Source organism: Magnolia sinica, chromosome 6, assembly GCF_029962835.1.
Source record: "Magnolia sinica isolate HGM2019 chromosome 6, MsV1, whole genome shotgun sequence".
NCBI classification, from domain to species: domain Eukaryota; kingdom Viridiplantae; phylum Streptophyta; class Magnoliopsida; order Magnoliales; family Magnoliaceae; genus Magnolia; species Magnolia sinica.
Genome location: NC_080578.1, coordinates 104,956,072 through 104,978,821, shown reverse-complemented (window position 1 = coordinate 104,978,821; position 22,750 = coordinate 104,956,072). Strand labels below are relative to the sequence as shown.

Below are 22,750 nucleotides of genomic sequence, written 5' to 3'. Positions count from 1 at the left end.
TGAAATATGAGGGAGCCAGATTTTATCCCGCCAACCTCAAAAAAGGAGGTAAGCATTGATGATGTTGTTTATTTGTCAACAGTTTAAAATACTTATACCAGATATACCTTTTTAAATATCCATCGATGCCCAGTATTTTCAATTTATAATAATTCAATATCGAGTGAAATCGGGTCAGGTTGAGATTCGAGTCAAACCTGATCCAGCTGAACATGGATTCAAAGTTTTTGGGTTTTTGAACCATGGAACGTGAAAATTTAGTTGGGCTGGCCAAGTAGATAGCAGAGGAGATGTTTGAAATTGGCATTTGCAAGTGTGCCAACTCCCGGCATCCTCAATTAGCGTCTTCCCTTCTTCCATATCTTACTCCAAGTGGCCTGACCAAGCTCTCTTCAGCCTCTTCTTTAAAATAAACAATGGTTCTTCTTTCTCTTTCCCCTTTTCCGCATTCATTGGGCTATTGCTGTTCTTGCAACTTTGTTACACACCGATGCTCATTTGAATGATTACTCAATCTCCTCGCTATGCTGATTCGCTCAATAGCAACCATTGCTTTTTAGTCACCCTTTAGAAGGCGCACACCCAATGATGTGCTTGACTTCACTTGTTGTATCCATGCTAATTTAAGCTTCTAATATACCTGATCATAGCGCCACTCTTTTTTTCTTTTCTTTTTTTCCACGGAAAAATGTCCTTAATACACTGTTGTATGTGAACTTTGACATTAGTGGCACTTTCTTTCGGGCACAGATTGCCTGGTTAAGTAACAGCTTAGCGGGTGTTACCATTATTGTAGGGCCCACCTTGAGGATATGTTGTATATCACTCTATATGAATTCAGCAAAAGGGGACAAAAAAAATAAACCTAGCATTTCTTCAAAAAAAAAGAAAAGAAAAGAAAAGAAAATCAAAACTTCGCATTTCATGAAGTTGGGGAGTCCATAGCTACCATCGAGGATTGGTCTCGTCTGTCAACCAAGTACGCCCCCATTGGATAATCCATCTATTAAGAATCACTTTCATTAGATGATCCCAACATTCTGATTTATGTTTAGTAGAAAAATTCACCAAATTCACAAGTTAAGCGTGGAAATAGCTCTAGTTATACACTGAGTGGAGTCCAAAGTATCTAAACATTCACGCTACTCACTTGTTCTGGAAACGTGGCAACTGTGCCGTATGTTCCTTGCCCACCCATGCCTCAGTGTGTGGATGTGCCATCCTGGAAAACAGCAGACAAGGTACAAGAAAATTGCCAATGGTCTAACTAAAGATACATGCATGGCCAACTTAAATGAGTGGACTTGCCTATTTCTTGAAACTACACAGCGTGGCCCACCTGATGCATTTCATGGTTGTCCCCCACACCCGACTGCTCCACAAATGTGGGCTTAACAAACCTCGCATCTAAGAGAGAGACACCACTAAATCCGTATCTCCAAAACATCATGAAAATGCTAGTGTACAGAAATAAGCAACTTCGTGGGGATGGGCCTCACATCCGTGGGAAGATTGGATCAACAAAAGCATGGTGCATTGGGTCTGAAGCCCACAGCTCAGCCAGATGGTGATGAGAAGAGGTAAGCCTGTGAACTTCTTCCATGAGCCAGATGGTAGCTTCAGCCTTCAAAGGATGGATGATGGTATCCAGCGGCTGATGTTCATCCTCAGTCCCAAACCTCGCCTGGTCCCACTGTTTTAAGAGGATATTGGTGAGGTAATGCAAGGGCTGCCCATACAACTGCTTTAGAGATTTAGCCAATCCCTGCCATGTTTTAAATGGGATGAGTGACCCACGTCGATTGGGGATGGGGACGTGTTTCATGTATTCCTGATACATCTCAGCTCTTCTGATCGCTGCATCTGCACCATATTAGCACATGTTACATCACGGGGTCACTGTAAAGAAGAAATTTTACGTTACTCCACAACAAGATGGCAGACCACACGAAAGAAATGATTAGATCTGGATGCCCCAGGCCTGGAGAATGTAGACTGAAGAAACTAAAGAAAGGCCTGGAGAAATAATCATTCTTAGGCCTGGAGAAACTACAGAAAGATCAATAAAAATAAAAATAAAAATAAAAAATTGGATGCCATCCTTGCTGGGAATGATTAGATCTGTGGCAGGATAGGTGGAGTTCTGCTAAAACAGCGTGAACCTTTACCCACAGCAACACATTACAACCTGGCACAGGTATGTGATATCTGAGCCATGCATCAGGCAGGATCCATCATGCGATCACCTGGCCAAAAAATCAAGATGTCAACCCATCGGGTGTGTAGACCAGTGGACAATTTAATGCATATTGTCAACATTCAGCATTCAACCTACATGCTTCCCATTTGAGTAGTGGATCAACCTGATTTTTGGGGCCTTGTTATCCACATGATGGGGCCCACATAATGTATTGGATAGGATGTCTCATACACATGCCAAGTGGGCACATGCAATAACCACTCATAAATATTTCTTTTGAGGCATTGTCTCCAGCTACTGTAACTTACAACCATTTATTTAGTTATTTATTTTTCCTTGCAATAAGCTAGGGTAGAACTATAGTTGCACAAAGTGTGAAGTGAAGCGGCCATAAATTTGGGTGGCAGAGCAGGGAAGCGTCTCTTTCAAAACGTAAACAAGTCCTTGGAGACTGAGGAAGATTTTCATTGCCTTCGCTGCTACGAATGGGGTGTGCAGATAATCTTCACAGGTTGGCACATGCGGCGTGGAGCATGGATCGCTCTCAGGAAATGATAATTTATTCCCTTCCCATGTGCATCCACTCTGCTTCAAAAAGGCCTTACCCTAAGGCCCGGGTGGGTTTCTGTTTCAATGCCAGGCTTTCTGTGGGTCAAGGAGGTCAGCAGCTGCTGGAATCAAGCTCAGGACTTTCTGAGCAGCAGTCTCTATGCCCTCAGGAAGGGGCCCTGGTATGCGATTCAGCTATGGACTGTCTGCTTGAAGAGGATCTCGAAGCAGCAATGGAAGTTACTCCCATCCAGATTGTCAAGAATGTTAACGCCCGTCCAGAACACTGAGGTATGTGCACTGACTCTGGTAGTAACGGGATGGGGTACGTTTCTGTAGGTCATGGTACGAAATGGGTGAGAAAGTGTCTGGGAAAAATTGGGAGGCTCTTGGAGGTCACTTTTGGGGATTATGAGGAGGATTACGCCGCTATATTCCAAACTATTTGCAAAATGGGTTCGCAGAAAGAGAGGGAAGCAGCTCCAGCGGCAATGATACTACCTCTAGAGATCTCAGGGAGTTAAAAGGGCTTGAAAGCTCAAGCAACTATGAAGCTTCCTCAGCTTTTAAAGGTTGTGAATCAGGGAGAAGGGGTAAGCGAGTGGTCTCATGAGTATTATCTCTTGGTATATTAGGGGCTTGGACGGTACCCTCAAGTGGCCCCAGATCCGAGCTATTGGTAAAAAATACAAGGTGCAACTGCTTGCCGTTCACAAAAACAAAAATCAGTAGAATGGAGCAAAGGGTGGTGAATGGGTTATGGAGGGGCCCATCGAAGGAGTGGTTGGGAAAGGGCGCTGTTGATGCTGCTGGAGGAATTCTGATTGTTCAGAACTCTTCGCTTTGGTCCAAGGAAGACAACTGGGTAGGAGGCTTTCTCTAAGTTTAGTCTTTCACAACAGATCTTCGGGCTTTAGGTCGGTTTTTTCACCAGTTAATGGTCCAAATTCTCTTGGCTATTGGAGAGTCATTTTAGGTGGATCGACTTGCCGATTGGAGTTAGATTCACATGGTCTAATGGCCAAGCTGCCCCTATCCAGTCAAAGTAGACCGTTTCCTGGTATCGGACAGTAGGATCGATAAATTCCCTCTCTCTAGTCAGCGGGGGTTGCCCAAGCCCGCTTCCGATCATTGCCCGATTATACTAGAAGTTGGTATGGCTAACGGGGGCCCAAGACCATCCAGATTCGAATTAGCGTGGCTAGAAGTGTAAGGCTTTTGTGAATTGGTGAAGGGCTGGTGGGAGTTGTTTCACATCACAGGTCAGCCAGGTTTTATTCTATTCCAAAATTTGCGTTTGTTGAAAGGCAAATTGTCTCACTGGAAGGGGGGGTTTTTTCGCAATAGAGAGCCAGCTATGGATAGTATGTTGGAGGAAAATCAGGCGTTAGATTTGAAAGAAGAAGGGGATGTTCTTTCTGCCGATAAGAGATCTCGTAGGGATTCTCTTAGGGTTGACTGCAACAATTTTCTAAACAAATAGGAGATTAAATGCCGGCAGCGCTCACAAGCAACCTGGCTCAAAGAGGGGGATAGCAATACAAAATTATTCCATGGTTTTGCAAGTGCTCGAGCTCATACAAATATGATTGAGAGCATAGTGGTGGACGGGGCTTGAATTGAAGGCAAACCACAGGTATGTAGCGCAATTGTTCCATTCTACAAAGATTTGCTTGTGAGTCCAGAGTCGATCAGGCCAAGATTAGGTAATTTAGAGTTTGAGGCAGTCCCTTTTTTGAGGCTTCCTTGTTGGAAAGGCCGTTTTTGAAAGAGGAGGTTAAAGAAGCTATTAAGGACCTTGGGCAGGATAAAGCTCTGGGTCTCGAAGGTTATCTGGTAGATCTGGGCTTTATTACTGAGTTTGGGGTGAATGGCAAGCTGTCTTCAGAACTGGGCACAACTTTTATTGCTCTTATCCGAAGGAAGGTGAGGAAGGGGGAGTGGGGATTGATGTTTGTAGGCAAGAGGAGGAAGGGGGAGTGGGGATTCGTGGCTTAGGTGTCATGAATGAAGAAGAGGTTTTGGGAAAGGCACAACTTTTATTGCTCTTATTCTAAGGAAGGTGAGGAAGGGGGAGTGGGGATTGATGTTTGTAGGCAAGAGGAGGAAGGGGGAGTGGAGATTCGTGGCTTAGGTGTCATGAATGAAGAAGAGCTTTTGGGAAAGTGGATTTGGATGTTTGGGTCAGAAGAGGGTGGGCTATGGAAGGAGTTAATGTATGGGGTGGAGCGAGATGGGTGGTGACCCAAGTGCATTCCCATATATAGAGGGCTGAGTGTTTTGAGATCCATTACGTCGGTTAAGGAGGTGGTGATTAGTGGGGTGGGTTTTAGGGTGGGGAATGGTGCACTTGTTAGATTTTGGAAGGATGTGTAAATAGGAGGAAGAATATTGTTAGAATTTACCCAAGATTAGCCCAAGTGGGGGTGAATCTTGACATCGTTGTTAGTCATTGCTATTCGTCTCTTCGGCCAAGGGGAGTTTGGACCCCCTCTATGTCCTAGAGATCTCTAGGAGAGTGAGGTTAAAGAATTGGTGGCTCTTCTTAAGCAGCTTTTGAGGGTGACTCTTTCAGAAAGTGATGACTTGATTTGTTGGCTTGATTCTAAGGTGGGACAGTTCTTGGTTAAATCTCTCACTTCTCGGATTTCAGGTCCCTTTGTTGGCATCAAAGCCCGTTCTTTCCCCATTTGGTTGTATGCAGTGTTTGAATTATCTCCAATATTATCCTTATCTCTAGCTCAGCGATACCGATAACGGTGGTAGCGATAACGATATCCCTGGTAGTATTGGAAATTCCAGGTATTAGCAATGTCTCAATATCGCCAAGTATCGCCAACATATCAATATCGCCAATGTAATCGCCAATATTTTTAACTATGTAAATTATAGGTGTTGCTTGTATTGCCAATGCATAAATATCGCCAATGTATTGCCAATATTTTTTACTATGTAAATTCTAGGTGATGCTTGTATCATAAGTATATTGATGATATTTCAACAATATCGCCAACATATTGATATCATCAAAATTTTGTTTATTAGAAAAAAAAGATTATTTCAATTTTTTTCATTGGTACATGGTTGTATGTAGTGTTTAATTTGTCATTGATAATATCTCGATATTATCGATATCGCAATTCGCAACATGTGCAATATTGAGACCACAATCTTTCGTTTTCTTTCCAATTGTTGATGATTTCTTGGTGAAATATCATGTGTTGTTGATATTTTGCAATATCGATGGATATTTGGATGGAAGGTTGGATGGTTAAATAGGCCGGATGGGATGGTTGGACTGATTTCTTTCAACAACACATGCTTTTAAGGCCCCATTAAACTTGAAATGTATGCATTCTTTTTACAATTTTCTAAATTTCTAAATATGCAAATATGTACATTTTAACATCTCCTTAAGTTTTGCTAAAAATTCCACCGTTTTTCCCATGTTTCCCCGCATTTCCGGTTCTCAGCGATATTATCAGCGATATCAATATTGTTTCTGTATCCCTAGCCAGTGAAACTTGTAGCGATACCGATACTTCGAACACTGGTTGTATGGGGCTTCATCTCAGGTGGCGGCTTTCGTTTGGCTTGTGGGTTGGAATAGAGTGCTTACGATTGATAATTTGAGGAAGAGAGGCCTATCTTTAGTTAATGCATGCCCATTGTGTTGGCGGGATGAGGAATCAGTGAATCATCTCTTCTTGCATTGCCCGTCTCCAAGGTAGTGGAGGATAGCTTTTTCAGTCTCTTTGGCATGGCTTGGGTTCTCCCATCCTCTGCTGAGGACTTCTTCTGACAATGGCACAACGACAAGTTTGGCTCTGTTATTGTTGGGAGATGGAAATTGGCTCTCCTAGCATGGTTGTGTCAAATAACCATTTACTCCAAAAGCTTAAGCTGTCAGAGTGTGGTGTATCAATGTATATCAAGGGACTTTATCACTTCAACACCCCCTCGCACGTGCGGGGTGGGAACTCCGCATGGGAACATACTGACGAGGGTGGAGGGATGCTCACACCATAAATAGGCCGGGCTTGATTTCCCGGTCCTTGGGCCGGACCTGATTTCTCCTGACCCCCTATGGGAGAATAATAAATTTGCGAGGCATATTTGCTGCTCTCGAGATTCGTACATAGGATCTTCCGCTCTGATACCATGTCAAACAACCATTTACTCCAAAAGCTTAAGCTGTCAGAGTGTGGTGTATCAATGTATATCAAGGGACTTTATCACTTCAACAGGATGTGGGATGTGTTGTTTAAAAGAAATAATAGGTGCTTTCATGACATCAGTGGCTCTCCCAAGGGGATCTTTCATAAAGCAAACTCTTTTATCATCGAGTGGGCTGTTGTGGCCTCCCTGTAGAGGCTTTTTACATTTTTTTTGAGTTTTGTTCCTGTGTTTTGTTTCTATCTTCTTCTTTTTTTGCTATGCCATTCTCTGAATAAAGTTGTCACCTTTCCCAAAAAAAAAAGTATAAATAAGTAGGAAGTGGGAGTAGGAGTGAGATTCCAAAGTGGGAATTCCAAGTGGAAGCGGCACCTAGTTAGAAGGGTCCTAAAACTAAGGCTTGAACCTAAGACCTAAGTATTGAAACACGCCTTGTCTACCATTGAGGTATGGGCTCAAACTCCTCGTACATTCGTTATTATTATCGGGTTTGAAAATTAAGTTTATAGTGTTATTCAATCTCATAAATAGAATTGCAAAATAACTTATCTATATATTAGGTTAAATTCAGATAGATTCTAGAGTTGTGATTTTATTGTCCACAAGTTTCCTAGTGTGCCTCTTATCTCTCACCACTCTGTACAACCTTGGGAAAGCCGATGCTAAGGATTCATTTCCTACCCCCACATCTTCTCGAAATCACACCTTGTCCTCTTTTACACTCTAAATTGGGTTGCTCATATTATGAAAAAGGTGCATCCCATTTTTATCATCCCCAAGTTTGCTCACGCCCTAGGATTCCATCCCCCATTGGAAACCCCATGTTCGTTATCAATTATCCTTGCCCTAAGAGACCCCTGCTCCTCTCCAGTTCTCCACCATTTACAAAATGGAGTGAGCTCCAGTGGCACTAGTGCCATTGTAAGCTAATGGTGGTACTAGGCAAATGTGGGGCCCAGTGACATGTTCATGGAATCCAATCTGTCCATAAGATTTGTCAACTTAGAAAACCTCCAAAGCTCAAAATATCATCTCAATCCAAAACTCAGATGGGCCATAGGACAAGGAACATACACACATTGTTGATTAGCATGGGGTGTCGACCGTGTTTTGTATATATAATCAAGGTCATTCAGACCTTTTATCCAATCTAGATGAAGGGAGGGTCAGACCACAATTCAGACTGTTTTGCCTTTTAGGTGGCCCCCTGTAAAATACAAGGATGGGCATTCCCTTTTCTGTGGCATAGCTTTAGCTTTGGATTGGGCTCCGTTTTGAGTTATGGGGGTTTTGTATAGTGATGCATCTAATAGACGAGTTGGATGGTCTGAATACATCACGTGGCCCCACATCTACCCAATAGTACCATAAGCTTACTGTGGTACTGGTAATACTAGAGTGCACCACTTACACAATTCCAATTTCTTATTCTTCCCACCACCAAACCCACCTTCCTTTCTAGACTTTTGAACCTCTTCCAATCAATCAAGCAATATGTGTGCTTCCTGACCTTCCGAATGAAAGTCTTTATGGACTTCTCAAGTTTCCTCGAAGGGGAAACCAAGATCTAAAAAAAAGAAACAAATAGTAAGCACGAAGATAGAAAATGTGCCTCAGACAATGTGATTTGTCCCCCAAAAGATAAGTACTCCCTTTCTTTCACAAAGGGAGTCCTTTTTCAAAATCTAGGAAGCCCCAATACTTAGTCAAAAGCCTCTCTGCACGTACTTATATACTAATGATGAAATGCTGAGCCAAATGAATGCAAAGCCCAAACACCTCCTCAAACATCCATGGATGAATTTAAGATTCCTAACCCGACTCTCTGAAGCTTCACACAGAACAAGTGTGTCATCTACAAATTGATGATGCTTGATTTCAACTTTGAAGTCCCCAACTTTGAAGCGTTTCAAAAAATTCCACTCTTCCATCCTCAAAAACAATCTGCTTAGGCTTTTACAACTATGGTGAATAAGAAAGGTGATGAAGGGTCGCCCCGTTGAAGACCCGAGTGCTAGGAAAGAATCCTACCAGAGAACCATTCACAAGAATGGAGAAGGATGTGGATGAATTACATACTGTTACTGGACCAATGAATGTCTCTGAAACTCATGTTCGAGACACTTCCCTTAGTAAAGCATTGTAAAATAAACACTTTATGTGATAAGGATGCACAATGAGCTTAATGGCTCCATGGTAGATTTGACCCTTAAAGGGTGCCATTGAATGTTAGTGAAACAAGTGAATCAGTTATGTGAGAGGAGAAAGTTATTGCGATGCTTAATGCTTGGCCCACACCAAGTAGTCCTTAGTAAAAACAACTTTAGATCTTCCACAAAAAATCAAAGGTACAGGATTACCTAGTGCAATTATGAACTTGAACAAAATTACCCAAGGGATAACCATCCTTCCTAGCCTCTGAATTGAAGTGTATTCATTAACTTGTGGGTTGAGCCCTAATTCAAATGCTTTGTATATTGTGGATAAAGACCCGTATCACAAGCCAGTGAATAGGTCAGGCTTGCTTGACACCTCAATTCAACTCAATCCCCATGTGTATTTATCCAAATAAAAATGGTTTGACAGATCTAATCTACTTTATTGATTACAATGGGTTATATTTAAGAAAATGGAGTTAAGATATGTCTTAAGAAACCAATGCCTAATATAACTGATCTTTCTAGGGGTTCACTCATCCCAGCAATAGTCTTGCCAAAATCACTTAACATGTTACATGTGCAGGCGAAATGGCAGTTATGCAATTTTGATTGAAAAGCATTTGACAATTTGCAAATTGCAAAATGACAGTTTTGTAATTATAATTAAAAAAACCAGTAGGCACTTTTACAACTTCATAATGGCATATCTGAAATTTTCTAAACGTTTTTTTTTTTTTTTTTTTTTTTTGAAAGATGAAGGATTTCATTAAGGGAAAAGCAAAAACAAAAACAAAGAGAAGGGCTGCTGAGAAGGCAGACCGCAGCTACACGCCTAAAAAGAAAAAATCATGACCATAAAGATCCTTGACATTAGAGGCCCACTCTATCATGTAACGCTTATCCCTTGTAGCTATAGTCCCAGCCATGTTAGAAGTATTCCTGAAACATCTGTTATTCCTTTCTCCCCAAACCGACCACCAGACTGCAAGTACAGACATCCTCCATATGATTGTATTTTCCTTTCCTAGCTGCACCCCGTGCCACGCTTGAAGGAACTAAATAACTTCGCCTGGGAAGCACCAAGATAAATTAAAACTGGATGTAATCTCCGCCCAAATGGACTGAGCGAAGCTGCAGTGGAGAAGCAAGTGGTCAACTGACTCTTCTGCCCTCATACAACAAAGGCAAATATTAGGGAGGACCATCCCCTTCTTCCTCAGATTATCCACCATTAGGATTTTCTTTTTCCCTGCAAGCCAACCAAAAGCTAGGATTTTCGCGGGGAGCGGCATATTTCCACAAAAAAGAGAGATTAAGCTTTGGATCAGACTTCTGCTTCTGCATCAAGTTATAGAGGGACCGAACTGAAAAGAGAGACGATTTGTCTGGAATCCAGAAGATTTATCTTCTGACGAGAGGGAGGGAGCTGCTGTGTAGAGACATTCAAGGAGACCTACAAAGTCCAGAATTTCCCGGTCTTGAAGACTTCTTCTACAAGTCACATTCCAGACAAATTTTCCACCATCTACCGAGAAATTGTCAACAACATAAGAATTTTTGGAATTGGCTATAGAGAAGGAGATGGGGAATCTATCTTTGAGCTTTTGAAATTTTCTAAACATTAAAGTGCATACGCTTGCATTTTTATTTATTTTTTTGAGAGGTAACTGAAATTTTATTAGAAGACCTGCCAAGAGGCAGGGAAAGAATTCAACACGACGCTAAAATAAAAACCAAGAAGGAAGATCAGCTGACTTCTCTTCTTTTACATAAAGAGACCATTCTGAAACTGCCAACATTTCACTAAACCAACGGTTTCTTCAATAGAGGAACTCTTGTTTTATAAACCAAAAGATTCCCATTGCGACAAGCCTCCAAATGCTTTTCGAATTTCACTAAACCAACAGTTTCTTCAATGAGATATGGAATAGAAGAACGAAGTGTTGACAAACTTTCCTAGCAAAGGGGCAATGAATGAAAAGATGATCGATCGACTCCGCATCCCCTATACACATCAAGCAGATATTGGGAAGGATCAAACATCTTCTTTGAAGGTTATCTATGGTTACCACTCTTTTCCTAACCCACAAGCCAAACGAAAGCTGCGATCCTCAGAGGGGAACCATACGAATAGTGATGAAGCAGGAAGGGAGGTGAAGAGTGCATCTTTGATAAAGTATAAAATGACCGCATCGAAAAGCACCAGATGCATGATATTTCCAAACCATCAAGTCTTCTTCAAGAGGCGAAGGGATAACAAGCTTCAGATGGTCGAGAAGGCGAAAGAACTCAAATTCCTCATCCAACAAATTTCTTCAACAAGGAGGGTACCAAACAACGAGGGAAGCAACAATCAACAAGAATGAACCGGTCGGAAGTAATATTGGTGAGACTCAGGAATAGATCTTGTAAAGGCGTGTACCGACACCAAATGTCTATCCAGAAACGAATCTTGTTTCCTTCCTGAGAGCGAAAGACACTCCCTCACGAAACTTTTGTTCCATGGTAACAATTGCCTTCCAAATATGAGAGGCACGATAAAGAGATGAAGATTTTATGCTCCAATCACCTGCATGTGTACCGTATTCAGAGACAAGAAGATCCCTCCATAATTTGCCCGTTTCCAAAATCCAAACCAAACCTCCAATGCCACTTTTCCAAGAAGATTATCATTCATAAGGCCCGGATCTTTCAAACCGGCTCCCCCCTCATCAAACAACTTACAAACATCATCCCAATTGCGCTTGCATGATGTGCCAAATAATAGAAATCTTGCTATCTTTTATGGAACTTAAAATGTCTCTCATCTTTTGGAGATGTGTCTCTTCCTTTCTTTATATCTTTGACATATTTAACATGGTGAAAACATGTCTTAAGGGGGAATTGATGGCTCTTTCAGGAGGACGCTAGGAAAATATAGGGTTTGGGATTGTGTTCTCTTGTAAGACAAATGGTTGATTTAGCATATAAAAACCAGAGTACCTTCGGGGTTGGCCTTCACCGTGCTTAAACACTCATATTCAGCCACTGCAGGAAGATGGAGGAAGGTCTAATCCTAAAGGAACTGATGGTGATATCAGCTGGAATATGAAGCATTTCAACCTTCAAATCTAAAGGGTGATTTCTTCATTTTCTGCATATTATAAAGAAAAAGTTAGCAAGACTAGCTTTGACCTTTGTTGTGCTCTAAATTTCAAGTCCTATGTTCATTTCCTCCAAAAACCCTCTCTTTAAAGAAGATAGAAAACGACCTGTACCAAGATTTTGGATTTTGAGTATCTGCCAAAGCTGATCCTTGTTGTATTCAATACCACACCTACACTCGTGTGGCATAGGTATGGACCAAAAGATATAAAGTTGTGCAAGTTATCCCTAGGGGAGGGAATTTCTCTCCAACTTGACACATAATCCTTCGGTTAAGTATCATTTGTCATAACCACTACTGCTGTGCATATGACTTTAGAAAACAATTTCAATATCATCGCATTATTTCCATACAAAGTGAAAAAACTTGGAATTATTCAGATTGTTTCTATGTTATAATTGTGGATTGACAAATACAGTTTCAGATTTTTTCTATGTTCTAATTGCGGATTGACAAATATTGTTCTGTCATGCCCACTGCAAGAATGAGAAGCTAGTCCATGCAGCATGAAAAGCACCCAACACAACAAAAATACATGACAAAGTTAATTGAATCCAAAAAAAGGTATATCATGAAGAAGGAGAAGAAGAAGAAGAAGAAGAAGAAGAAGAAGAAAGATCAATCTGAAGGAGCCAAAGTCACTTGGTTATGACATTAAGGATAAATATCATTTCTAGAGACGTTTCGTTCTAAAAAAGTAAAGTTAAACTGTACAATAAATAGAGATAAAAACAAGTTGGCTGGAGAATGGAAAGTGGACGAAGATTTCTTGAAGAAAAGAATAATCAAGATCATGGCCCATGATAAGAAACAAAAAAAGAAGAAGAAGAAGAAGAAGATTTCACCAGGTATGAAGTCACCAATACAACATACCTTCTGAGAGAACATCTTTTACTGATCTAACAACAGTATTTTTATTGTTTGTCATCATGTTCCCAGCCCCATCATCTTCTTCCATATCTGAGGTTGAGGAATCGTCGGACGATAAATTGTATGCTTGATCCCATTGGCCCACACTCGTCATGGTAAAAGTAACCTTCAAGCATATAAAAACACATAGGTCGTTAAGGGTTGGAGTACTTGGGGAGTTGAGCTCGAATGATGACCACTCAGTTAAAGGAATCGTGCAATTGGGGCTTTGTGCATTTTCCCTGTGTATTGAAAACTAATTTCCAACATGTTGGGTAGGGATAACTTTTGGGGAGTATTCCTTAGAAAACCATAGCTGTTCATCCCTTCTGGAAATCTTTTTTAAACACTGACAAATAGTGGCAATGTAGTCTTTGCATAAAACTGTTTCTTGTTTCAGAAACATGGCCAACCCAAGAATTCCTAGGCCACTCATCAAACGGCTAGGATCGTGCAGTTGGTGAGACTTTTCGTGTTATGCCTAACCCATGATGGGAACTGCTGGGATGATGAGTGGTTATTCTGAAGTACGCCAAATAGTATGATTTCTCTAGTGGGACAAGTCAGGTACTATCATTCCTACTCTTACTGATAAAATGTAGTATGTGAATTTTCTTTTCTGAAGGTTCTAGCTATTAATCCACATGAAAATGGCAAAAGGAGTAATGGGTTTCATCTCAGATAATAGAATTCTACTCTTCTTATCACTAAATGATTATTGCGCAACTCCTTTCCAATAATCCAAAGAGGAATGCATGCTCGCCAGCTCCCACCTGCAGTCACAAGCACACAAGTGCCCAAAAGAGCCAAGATCGCGTTGTGCGCATGTGACATGAACAGGGCATCCATCAGGCGGGCCCCACAGCGAATGTTTTCAAGTTCAACTCCGGGTGGGGTACACATGCAGGAAAAAAAAAAGTTGGAAAATGGTTACCGACAGTCAATATTGAAGGCGTGTGTGCGGGCTAGGTGATTATGAATTGAAAGGTCTGACATTTTTGGGGGTAGGGGACACTCACCACTGGGTCCTGGTGATGAACGTCTCCGATGCAGCGTACGTGCGGCTCACGGTAAGGCGTTTGCAGATGGGAGAAAGGTCTGCGGAGAAAAGAAAAGAGGAAGAAGGAGAAGGAAATGTGAGAAAGTTTCCGCAGGAAAATCAGAAAGAGATTTCGAGATTTCACATCAATTTCAGTAAAGAAACGGATTACATCATATACAGATATGAAGAAAAGGAAAGGGATTTGGGATGAGAGGAGGGAAACACTTACAATAGGTGAGAGAGAGAGAGAGAGAGAGACAGGTTTTCAGTCTCTCGTGTCTTCTTCGGACCTTTCTTTTTTCGTGTCTTCGTATTTTTTACTTTTTCTTCAGCTACGAAACGCATGACTTGGGACTCGAACTGGGTAGTGTAGATCATAGCACGAGGTTGGTACTGTGCGGAGATTGCAAAGTTCTGTGGCCCCACCCCACCATGATGTATGTTTTTATCCACACCGTCTATCTATTTTTTATATTATTTTAAGGCATGATAAAAAATAAAAATAAAAATGAGGCAGACTCAAAATTTAAATGGACCATTCCATAAAAAAACAGTGCCGATAAAGTCTACCACGATATTTGTGACAAATTCACCTCATCCAACCGTTTTATCAACTCCTATCAGAACATGATACTAAAATTGAGGCTAATCAAAAACCTAAGAAAGTCACGCAAGTAAAAAGGTGAGGTAAGAAATTCTTACAGTAGAAACCGTCTAAAAGTCCACCTCTGTTTTTATATGACATTCAAACCGTTTATAAGGTCATTCCCATTAGGATGAACAGAAAACACAAAAAATCTAGCTCGATGCAAAACTACTGTGGCCATATAAATGTTTCAACGGTGTTTATTCAGTCTCCAAATGTTTCAACGATGTAGGTAAAACACATACATCAAGGTGGGCCCACAGAGTCCAATCCCCAGGTATATCCGTGATGCTGGGCTCATCAAGCAATCGGGTTCGCAATCTTCGTATATCTCAACTCTCACGTGTTAAAGCACTCTCACATGTGACTGTGCCACACGACTTTAGCCCCATCAAAACCGTAGATACCCTAGCTGTACAATTTGGGTGGCCCAATCTTCAATTAAGCCATACATTCACACAAGTATTTTTTTAAAACCATCCCATTCATTCTTTCGGCACATTCCTGGCTCCAATCTCATGTGCGGTCCACCTGATGCACGGCTCAAATATCGGCACAACGTTAGTCAGTGTTAGTTTTGCATGCATGAGTATTGCCACATGTGCTCGTTGATATAAAGAGAAGGAAGGAAGGAGGGTATTAGAAAGGTATAACCTTTTTTACTTAGTATATTTTAAAGGGAGGTTAGTTAGTTATAGGGTAATTTTTTACTATAGACGTAACCTACCACTCATCTTTTTTTATTCGATCTAAACAAAACTTATCTTACCAAACTAAACATCTACCCGTATGAATGAACCAATAAAGACAAAAATCTATTTTTTCCAGCTGCTTTGCCTTTAAAACTAGGGGTATTTTTGTCCAAAACTCTCTTTCCGTACCCTAAAAATCTACTTTCATAACACAAGTTTTCGACTGTCTAAAAAAAATAAAAAAAAGGCATAAAAGGGAAGCATCTACTATGCTAATTTTTTTCTTAGTTATATGAGTATAGCCCAAAAGCTAGGGGTGCAACTCAACTCGGGCAGGTTGGGCTTGATTGACAGTCTAACCCAAAATCCAAACCCGAGCTGCCCAACCCAAAGTCATCTGTACACAAATACATGTGATTATTCCCAACTCAAATTCGAATTGGGTTTTGGAGTTTTCAAACCTGCCGCAACCTGACCCGAACTTGAGTTGGGTCAATCGGGTACAGGTTGACCCCAATCCAAAGTTGCAGAGTTGTATATTTATGTAAGGTCACCAGTTCAATTTACACATAATACCCACCAAAATCTGATGTGCTTGTATTATCTCATACAATGTAAAGACAATGGTGGTCAAGGGCAGAGAACCCGTCGCTGTCTTGGTTGTGTTACTGAAGGCTCTAGGAAAGTTGGATAGTACGGAAGGTACATGAATGATAGTTGGAGTCAACTGTCTGGAACCTGAGGAAAAGGACCAAATTGGCCCTTGCAAACAGCTTCATGATCTAGCAAGCATTTCAAAATTCAATGCTGCAAAACCCATTTTTAAATGGTTGTTAAGATTGCCACCCACCATAATTGGATGGTGTGAGAGATGTGTGCACTGAGTCTTCACCGCTGGTGTTCCCTTCATCGACAACTAATTTAAAATAATAATTATTATTATTATTATAAAAAAAAAAAAAAAAAAAAAAAAACCAGATATTCACTCATTAGCAAAGGCATTTATGGGAAATTCCAAAATCCAGATTTAGAAATAACAAAAACTACCAGGCATGAAATTGGTTGAATTAACGGTCATGGTGATCAATTGGGACAATAAGAAGGCTCGAAGCAGGAACTGGAGTGGTGTAAGATTCCCATGCCGGATGGGCAGCAACCAACTTACAATAGAGATTGCATTTATTTGAGCTTTCAATGAGATATGACAGAAATTCAATGACATTTCCCACATTGGTAGAGTGGAAGCCGCCTCAAAATGCAGGGCATTCGTAGACCCTCGATACCGATGCTCAAGTCAGAATGCGGTGACTTGGACTAACAATTGCAATTCATTTCATTCGGGCATCCAAACAAACACACCTGTTGTTCTGTCGTCTCCTTTTGTTTGTTCTTTCCTGTCAAATACTCACAACAAGTTTATATCATAGTTCAAAATTTTGAAAACTCAGCTCAATGTTCAGCAGGGTCAGACTGCCTTGAAGACTGGGATGAGTTTTTACTTGATTTGACTTGATATCTGATAATTAACTTAATAATATTTATAATTATTTTACATAGGCGCATGCAGATAAACTTTTTTTTTTTTAAAGGATAAATTTTCAAACATGCTGTGCTGGTCAGAGGCGGTAGCTTTCCTTAGGTTATGAGTTCAAACCCCATCTTTGGTTTTTTATAGGCACCCTTTTCAAGTAACTTGGCTCAAGCCATTGCAAGTCGCACCAAGCTGACCAAGTCATTGAGTCAACTAGATAAGTCACACCAAGCTGAGACCTCATATTCGACTCGGCACTGAACCTCCGTCTAATCGAGTAGACTTGTTCGAGTTTTGAGTCAAAGTCACCAAGTTTTAGAACTTCAGTTTATATGTTCTTTAAGTTTTTAGACCCTCAATACAGATGCTATGTCAGAATGTTGGTTATTTAGACTAACAATTGCAATTCAGTTCAGTTGGGCATCCAAACAGTCCTGATGTTCAGTCGTATCTTGTTTGCTCTTTCATGCTGCAAAACTCACATTGAGTTTGCATGTTCTTTAATATTTATGTCAACTTGACATTTAGCACAGATACAAACATCCTATTCATACATTTTGATTTGACGAATTATCCTTGCAAAAATAACTATAAATTTTGAAAGATTTTATTGAATAAATGGAAAATAAAATACAGTATCACGAGGGTAGAATGAGAAAATAAATTTGTTACAAAGATGAATTTGAGGACAGAGCCCTGAGGCTTTGTACAGTATACATAGATTTTCTATTCTGAGGGTGCCACCCATGCTTCTGTAATCCAGGCGATCATTCCGGTGCACGCCACATTGGCTGGACCATGGCCCAAAAAATTCCCAGATTGGAAAATACCCAAACCAGTCCCCAGGACCCTTTTTTTTTTCCAGTTGAATGTGGATTTGCTGTATTTCTCTTTTTACCCATCTATTTATGGGTCATATTGAGGAGATTTTAGGGGCATGGTGCATATACACGGTGGAACCCAACAGACCAGTGGTCTAGATTACTGAAAATAGGCCCCACTCATCAGAATTCAAAACTTCTGTGTACCATGCAGAACCTCAGGTCATTCTACCTCTAATTCCTTGGGTATAAAAGGGACAACTACATAAGAAAATACAAGAACCTATTTTTTTCCTTTTTAACACACGCACCCACCCCCCACACACACCACACAAGCACCCCACATGGGCACTCAAACCCATGACTTCAGTGTTGAAACGAAGTGTGACACCACTGAGCCATGCATTGAGACCCAGAAAAATACAAGAACCTTGCTCTCAAAAACAAAGACTGAGAAATTTTAAATTAGCATGAAATAGAGGGTGGAGACAGGAGAATCTCAGTATTGCTCAAATACTCGAGTAGGACCTCTGAGTCGACCGTTCAAACAACCCTTTCGCCCTTGGTTTCTGCCATCCCAGCCTCTCCAAGAACTCTTCAATCAATCTGGCATAAATACAGAAAAATCAGTCAAAAGAAAGCATGGAAGTAACAACACCCAGAGACTTAAGTTCCACATACTCACAGGCTGCACATTGCCTTCTGCGAAGAAGCGAGCTCACGATTGGGAAAGGAGTCCTCCAGCCGGAAACTCAACCAAACATACAGTTCCAAAACCTTCATTTATTTAATAGCAGATTGGTGGAAAAAAAAAATCTAATCACCAAACTCAGATAGCAAAATCAATAACAAAAATAAGCTATTGCAGTCATTTTGGTCCTTTTCATAACTTCTGCATGATGACAAAATAAGCTATTTAAGGAGCATTTGAGGACCAAATGCCGCTTTGATCCAAACGGCAGTTGATGATGTGCATTTGGATGCACTTTGCAAACCCCCATCACATCTTTCACTTGACAAAACAAGTGGTAAAATGCTGAATCAGCGACTGAGTCGACCAAAAAGGAGGCTTAAAACCCTTTTTTCAGAAACTCCCCTTCGAGGAAATGCGTCCAAACGGTCGTTTTTTTATTCTTTTTGTTTTTTTATTGACACGCACTTTCACAAAAAGTTCAGTTGACTCGATGAAAACCACACATAATGGTTTTCGTCGAATCAGCATTTTAGCACCTGTTTTGTTGAGCGCGATGATGAAATGGTGGTTTGCAAAGTGCATCCAAACGCACATTAAAAAAAAAAAACCCAGTTGGGCTCAAAAGGGAGTTTACTCCTCCAAACGCCCCTTTGGAGGGTGCATCCAAACAGACCCTCTGTATATTAATCATCTAAAGATTAGAAAACGAAATCCAGAAACTCCCTGAAATTCAGAAGATAATTGAGTGATGACTGACATCTACAAAAATATTTATCTAAGCCTGATGTCAACTACTTGTGGTCGACTAACTGACATATAAAAGGTAGGATTTTTTTTTGTTATAGAACAAAAATCCTTTGTTTCTATTTTGCTAGTGCAACCTACCTATGAAGTAGTTTTTATTTTGATCTTCTATAAGTAAAGGGTAATTGTTTATGAAAGCAAGTATCAATGCTAATTTTGCGATTCATGGAACGTGGGGAGGCTTTTATAAGTTCTCTAAAGGTCCACTTCAGTACGGGATCCTACAAAATTTGAATTAACTATAATCCTGATTTTGGCGGGCCCCATGCCCTCCATGTAGAATTGGCCACATTACAGAGGTGTTTTCCTCTGCACAAATGCAACTAATGGCATTTTTGGTTCTCTAAAACTTCCTTAATTGTGTTTATGATGAGGAGAGGACCACTTTAGTGCAGTGAATCCTACATGGAAGGCATGGGTCCCACCAAAATCGGGATTAGATTTAATCCCAATTATGCAGGATCCCTACCCAAACAGACCCTAAATGGGTAACAACATTTTTCATAATTTGGGGTGGGATTGAGCCTCTCTGCTTGCTGTGACAACCCTGAGTACCAAGACAAGGATGTTGGGTTAACATCTGGCTTTGACAAAAAAACAAAAACTAAGCCACCATGAGCAGTTCTTAAGAGAAACAGAATAAAGGATGATATTACCTTGTGAACAGATTCGAGCTCCTTCAGCTCATCCTGCGATTTTGGGACCTGGAGTGTCTCAGGAGTGAATATTTCTTTAAGTCGGACAATCCCTTTCTTTGAATAGCTTTCTGCAAACTGGTTCAAGACAACAGGTTCTGTTATTTACTCATTCAAAAGAAGAATCTGACAAAGGGATGAAAGTAGAATAAATCATCACCTGTATGAGGCCCTGGGTGGAAATATCATCATTCATGTCAACTGGGCTGCAAATTTAAGAAGCCAATATGAGCAACGACCAAATTTGTTATCTTCATGCATAAGTAATCCTCACAAACCACCCTTTTTTTTCCTTTTCTATTGAAATTTCTGCATTATTCTATAATGATTTTTTATATGGACCAATTGGGAATCTTTGGAGAGAGATCTTTTAGATTCGATCTCTTTCCCTTCGGAGTAGGCAAACTTACTAGTGAAAGAAATGATCTTTACATGGAAATGAAAGAATTTGGAGAAATCAATGAACAAAATATTGCAGAATCAAAAGTAGCTTTAGTCTATGGCTGGAAATTCTAGCCATTCCCAGCATGATATTGGGGGAAACTCATTGCTATTACTCAAACAAGCATGAAACATGTGCTTGCATGTTCGTACATAGGCCAAATCGGATATGTAGCATTAATGCCTTTTGCTGGTTGATTCCATTATCACAAAGTTGCTCCAAAGTTGGCTTGGTTCCTGATGTAGAATCTATGTCACGATAGAACGAGATCCATTTTGCATCATATCTAACTGAATTCTTGGTTTGGACCAAAGAAGGAGACAGATTAGAGATTGGCCCTCAAGTGAAAGGGCAGCAGAGCGCTTGACTGCATGACCAACCTGTCAAGCAGGGACAAAAGCGGCCTTAAGAGACCAAATGGTGCCGAGTGGAAGGGCCGTCGCTCAACCGATATTTCCATATTGATGCATCAGAAATTTTTGTTCTGCCAATGCAATGGAGAGCGAATGCAAGAAAGGGTGAGAGACTTGAGAACAGAGAAAAAATAATCACGGGCAGACGGGCAGTATGGTATTTAACCGAATAAATCTAGATGAATGATAAGTGTTTCCATGCTATTTGTAATGGATTTCTCCATCCTGTACTTTAAAATAGATGAATGAAAATATTCTATCATTAACTCCCACCCATGTGAAAAAAGGATAATCCATTTCTTAGAAAAACTTTTCATGTTAGATACACTGCTAAGAAACACATGGACATGACTATTTTCTGTTTGGTGTTAGTTCACATACATTCCTATTTCTGTTGGTATAGTTCAGCGCATTTTTAAGTTGTCTCATCCAGTGTTCGAAATATCGGTATCGCACAATGTATCGCACCCTTGGGATACAGATATGTATCGGTTATCGCACAGGATATATCGTTTGTATCGCATAGTTTATCGCACTTTTTGGGAAATATGGGGAAACATTGGGAAAATGGTTGAATTTTTTAATGAAACTTTGGGGATTGTTAAAAAAGACCTCCATACACACTTTTAAATCATAAAATCTCAAAAAAGAATGGCACATAATAGGTTTCCTTTGTAGAGGGTCCTAAGCTCTGCGCTGTCCGATTGAACTAAGACAACTATATCCAGTATCCACCCGTCTATCTATTTTTCTATATCATTTTAGGACATTATGCAAAAAATTAAGCAGATCCAATAATCAAGTAGACCATATCATAGGAAACAATGGTGATTGACCATTAGTGGGCCACTTGAACTTTGGATATGCTTCACTTTTTGGGCTAAAATCATAAAATTATATGGTAAAATGGATGGATGGAGCGGATAAAATACATGAATTATAGTGGCCCCACAAAGTTTACTCACTACGTCGTTCCCACCCCACACACGTGGATTTCCTACGAAAGCCTTTCGCATGGAGTTCCTGTGCTGGGAACCCAAATGGGGCCCACTGTGATGTTCGTGAGAAATCCTCCCCTTCCATCAGTTTTGTGAGTTCATTTCAAGACAATATGCCAAAAATGAACCAAGCTTGAGTGGGCCGTGCTAAAGGAAAATGTGGTTAGGGAAGTTCCTACCGTTGAAACCTACCTGAGTTCGACAGTGATGTTTACGTGCCATCCATACCATTAATAACTTCATTCCAACAGGGATGAAATGAAATCACAAATATTAGTATGATTCAAAACTTTCATAGCCCATGAATATTTCAACTGTGGACATTCAATTATCATGTTTTCGGCTCACTTGAGCTTTGGAAACGGTTCATTTTTGACATCATGTCCTAAAATAAACTCACAAAACGGATGAGCGGATAGGATTTCTCACAAACATCACAATGGGTCCCACCTGAGTTCCCAGTGCAGGAACTTAATGCGAAAGTCTTTCGCAGGAAATTTGCGTCCGTCGCAGGCGCTCCTCCCGCTCAGGTTGTCTGAACGATTCAAAGTGAAATGGGCCCCACAGTAATGTATTTATTATATCTATATTGTTCATGCATCTGGAGAGATCATTTTAGATCAAATGAGTAATATTCAAAGCTCAAGTGGACCACACCACAAATAGTTGTGGGGACTGATTCTCACCGTTAAAACATTTGTAGGGCCCACCATAACGTCCACCATAACGTTTATTTTTCATCCAATCCATTCATTAGGTCACACAAATCTGGATAATGAGGAAAAACAAATATCATATCGATCAAAAATTTTGTGACCCCAAAAGGGTTTCAAT

General features: G+C 40.5%; 2 protein-coding genes across 10 annotated transcripts in view; both read right to left on the bottom strand.

The window, feature by feature from the left end:
- Window positions 1–1,027: 1,027 nt before the first annotated feature.
- LOC131249422 (protein RDM1) lies at window positions 1,028–14,540 on the bottom strand. The gene is made up of 4 exons (XM_058250209.1): window positions 14,410–14,540; window positions 14,158–14,236; window positions 13,103–13,265; window positions 1,028–1,863 (listed from the first exon to the last, which is right to left on the bottom strand). The coding sequence occupies exons 1-4, from the start codon at window positions 14,523–14,525 to the stop codon at window positions 1,496–1,498; spliced, it is 726 nt and encodes a 241-aa protein (XP_058106192.1). The 5' UTR covers window positions 14,526–14,540; the 3' UTR covers window positions 1,028–1,495.
- Window positions 14,541–15,847: 1,307 nt separating this feature from the next.
- LOC131249421 (ATP-dependent RNA helicase SUV3, mitochondrial) overlaps window positions 15,848–22,750 on the bottom strand; it is a 32,777-nt gene continuing 25,874 nt past the window's right edge. For 4 of the 9 annotated variants that reach the window (XM_058250206.1, XM_058250202.1, XM_058250205.1 and 1 more), the window contains 4 exons: window positions 20,224–20,269; window positions 20,025–20,141; window positions 18,556–18,647; window positions 17,635–18,476 (listed from right to left, as the gene is read on the bottom strand). In XM_058250206.1, coding sequence (XP_058106189.1) covers window positions 18,380–18,476; window positions 18,556–18,647; window positions 20,025–20,141; window positions 20,224–20,269 — 352 coding nt within the window. In that variant the 3' untranslated portion in view covers window positions 17,635–18,379. Of the gene's footprint in view, window positions 16,435–17,634; window positions 18,477–18,555; window positions 18,648–20,024; window positions 20,142–20,223; window positions 20,270–22,750 lie in introns of those variants that run through there. The other 5 variants (XR_009172833.1, XR_009172832.1, XM_058250204.1 and 2 more) reach the window with 5 other exon arrangements.

Coding starts and splice junctions, on each gene's coding strand:
- LOC131249422 (XM_058250209.1), bottom strand. CDS start 14,525: ATGCGTTTCGTAGCTGAAGAAAAAGTAAAAAATACGAAGACACGAAAA. Junction 14,237..14,409: donor CTCTCTCTCTCTCACCTATT/GTAAGTGTTTCC, acceptor TTTTCTCCGCAG/ACCTTTCTCCCATCTGCAAA. Junction 1,864..13,102: donor AAAAGATGTTCTCTCAGAAG/GTATGTTGTATT, acceptor AATATGGTGCAG/ATGCAGCGATCAGAAGAGCT.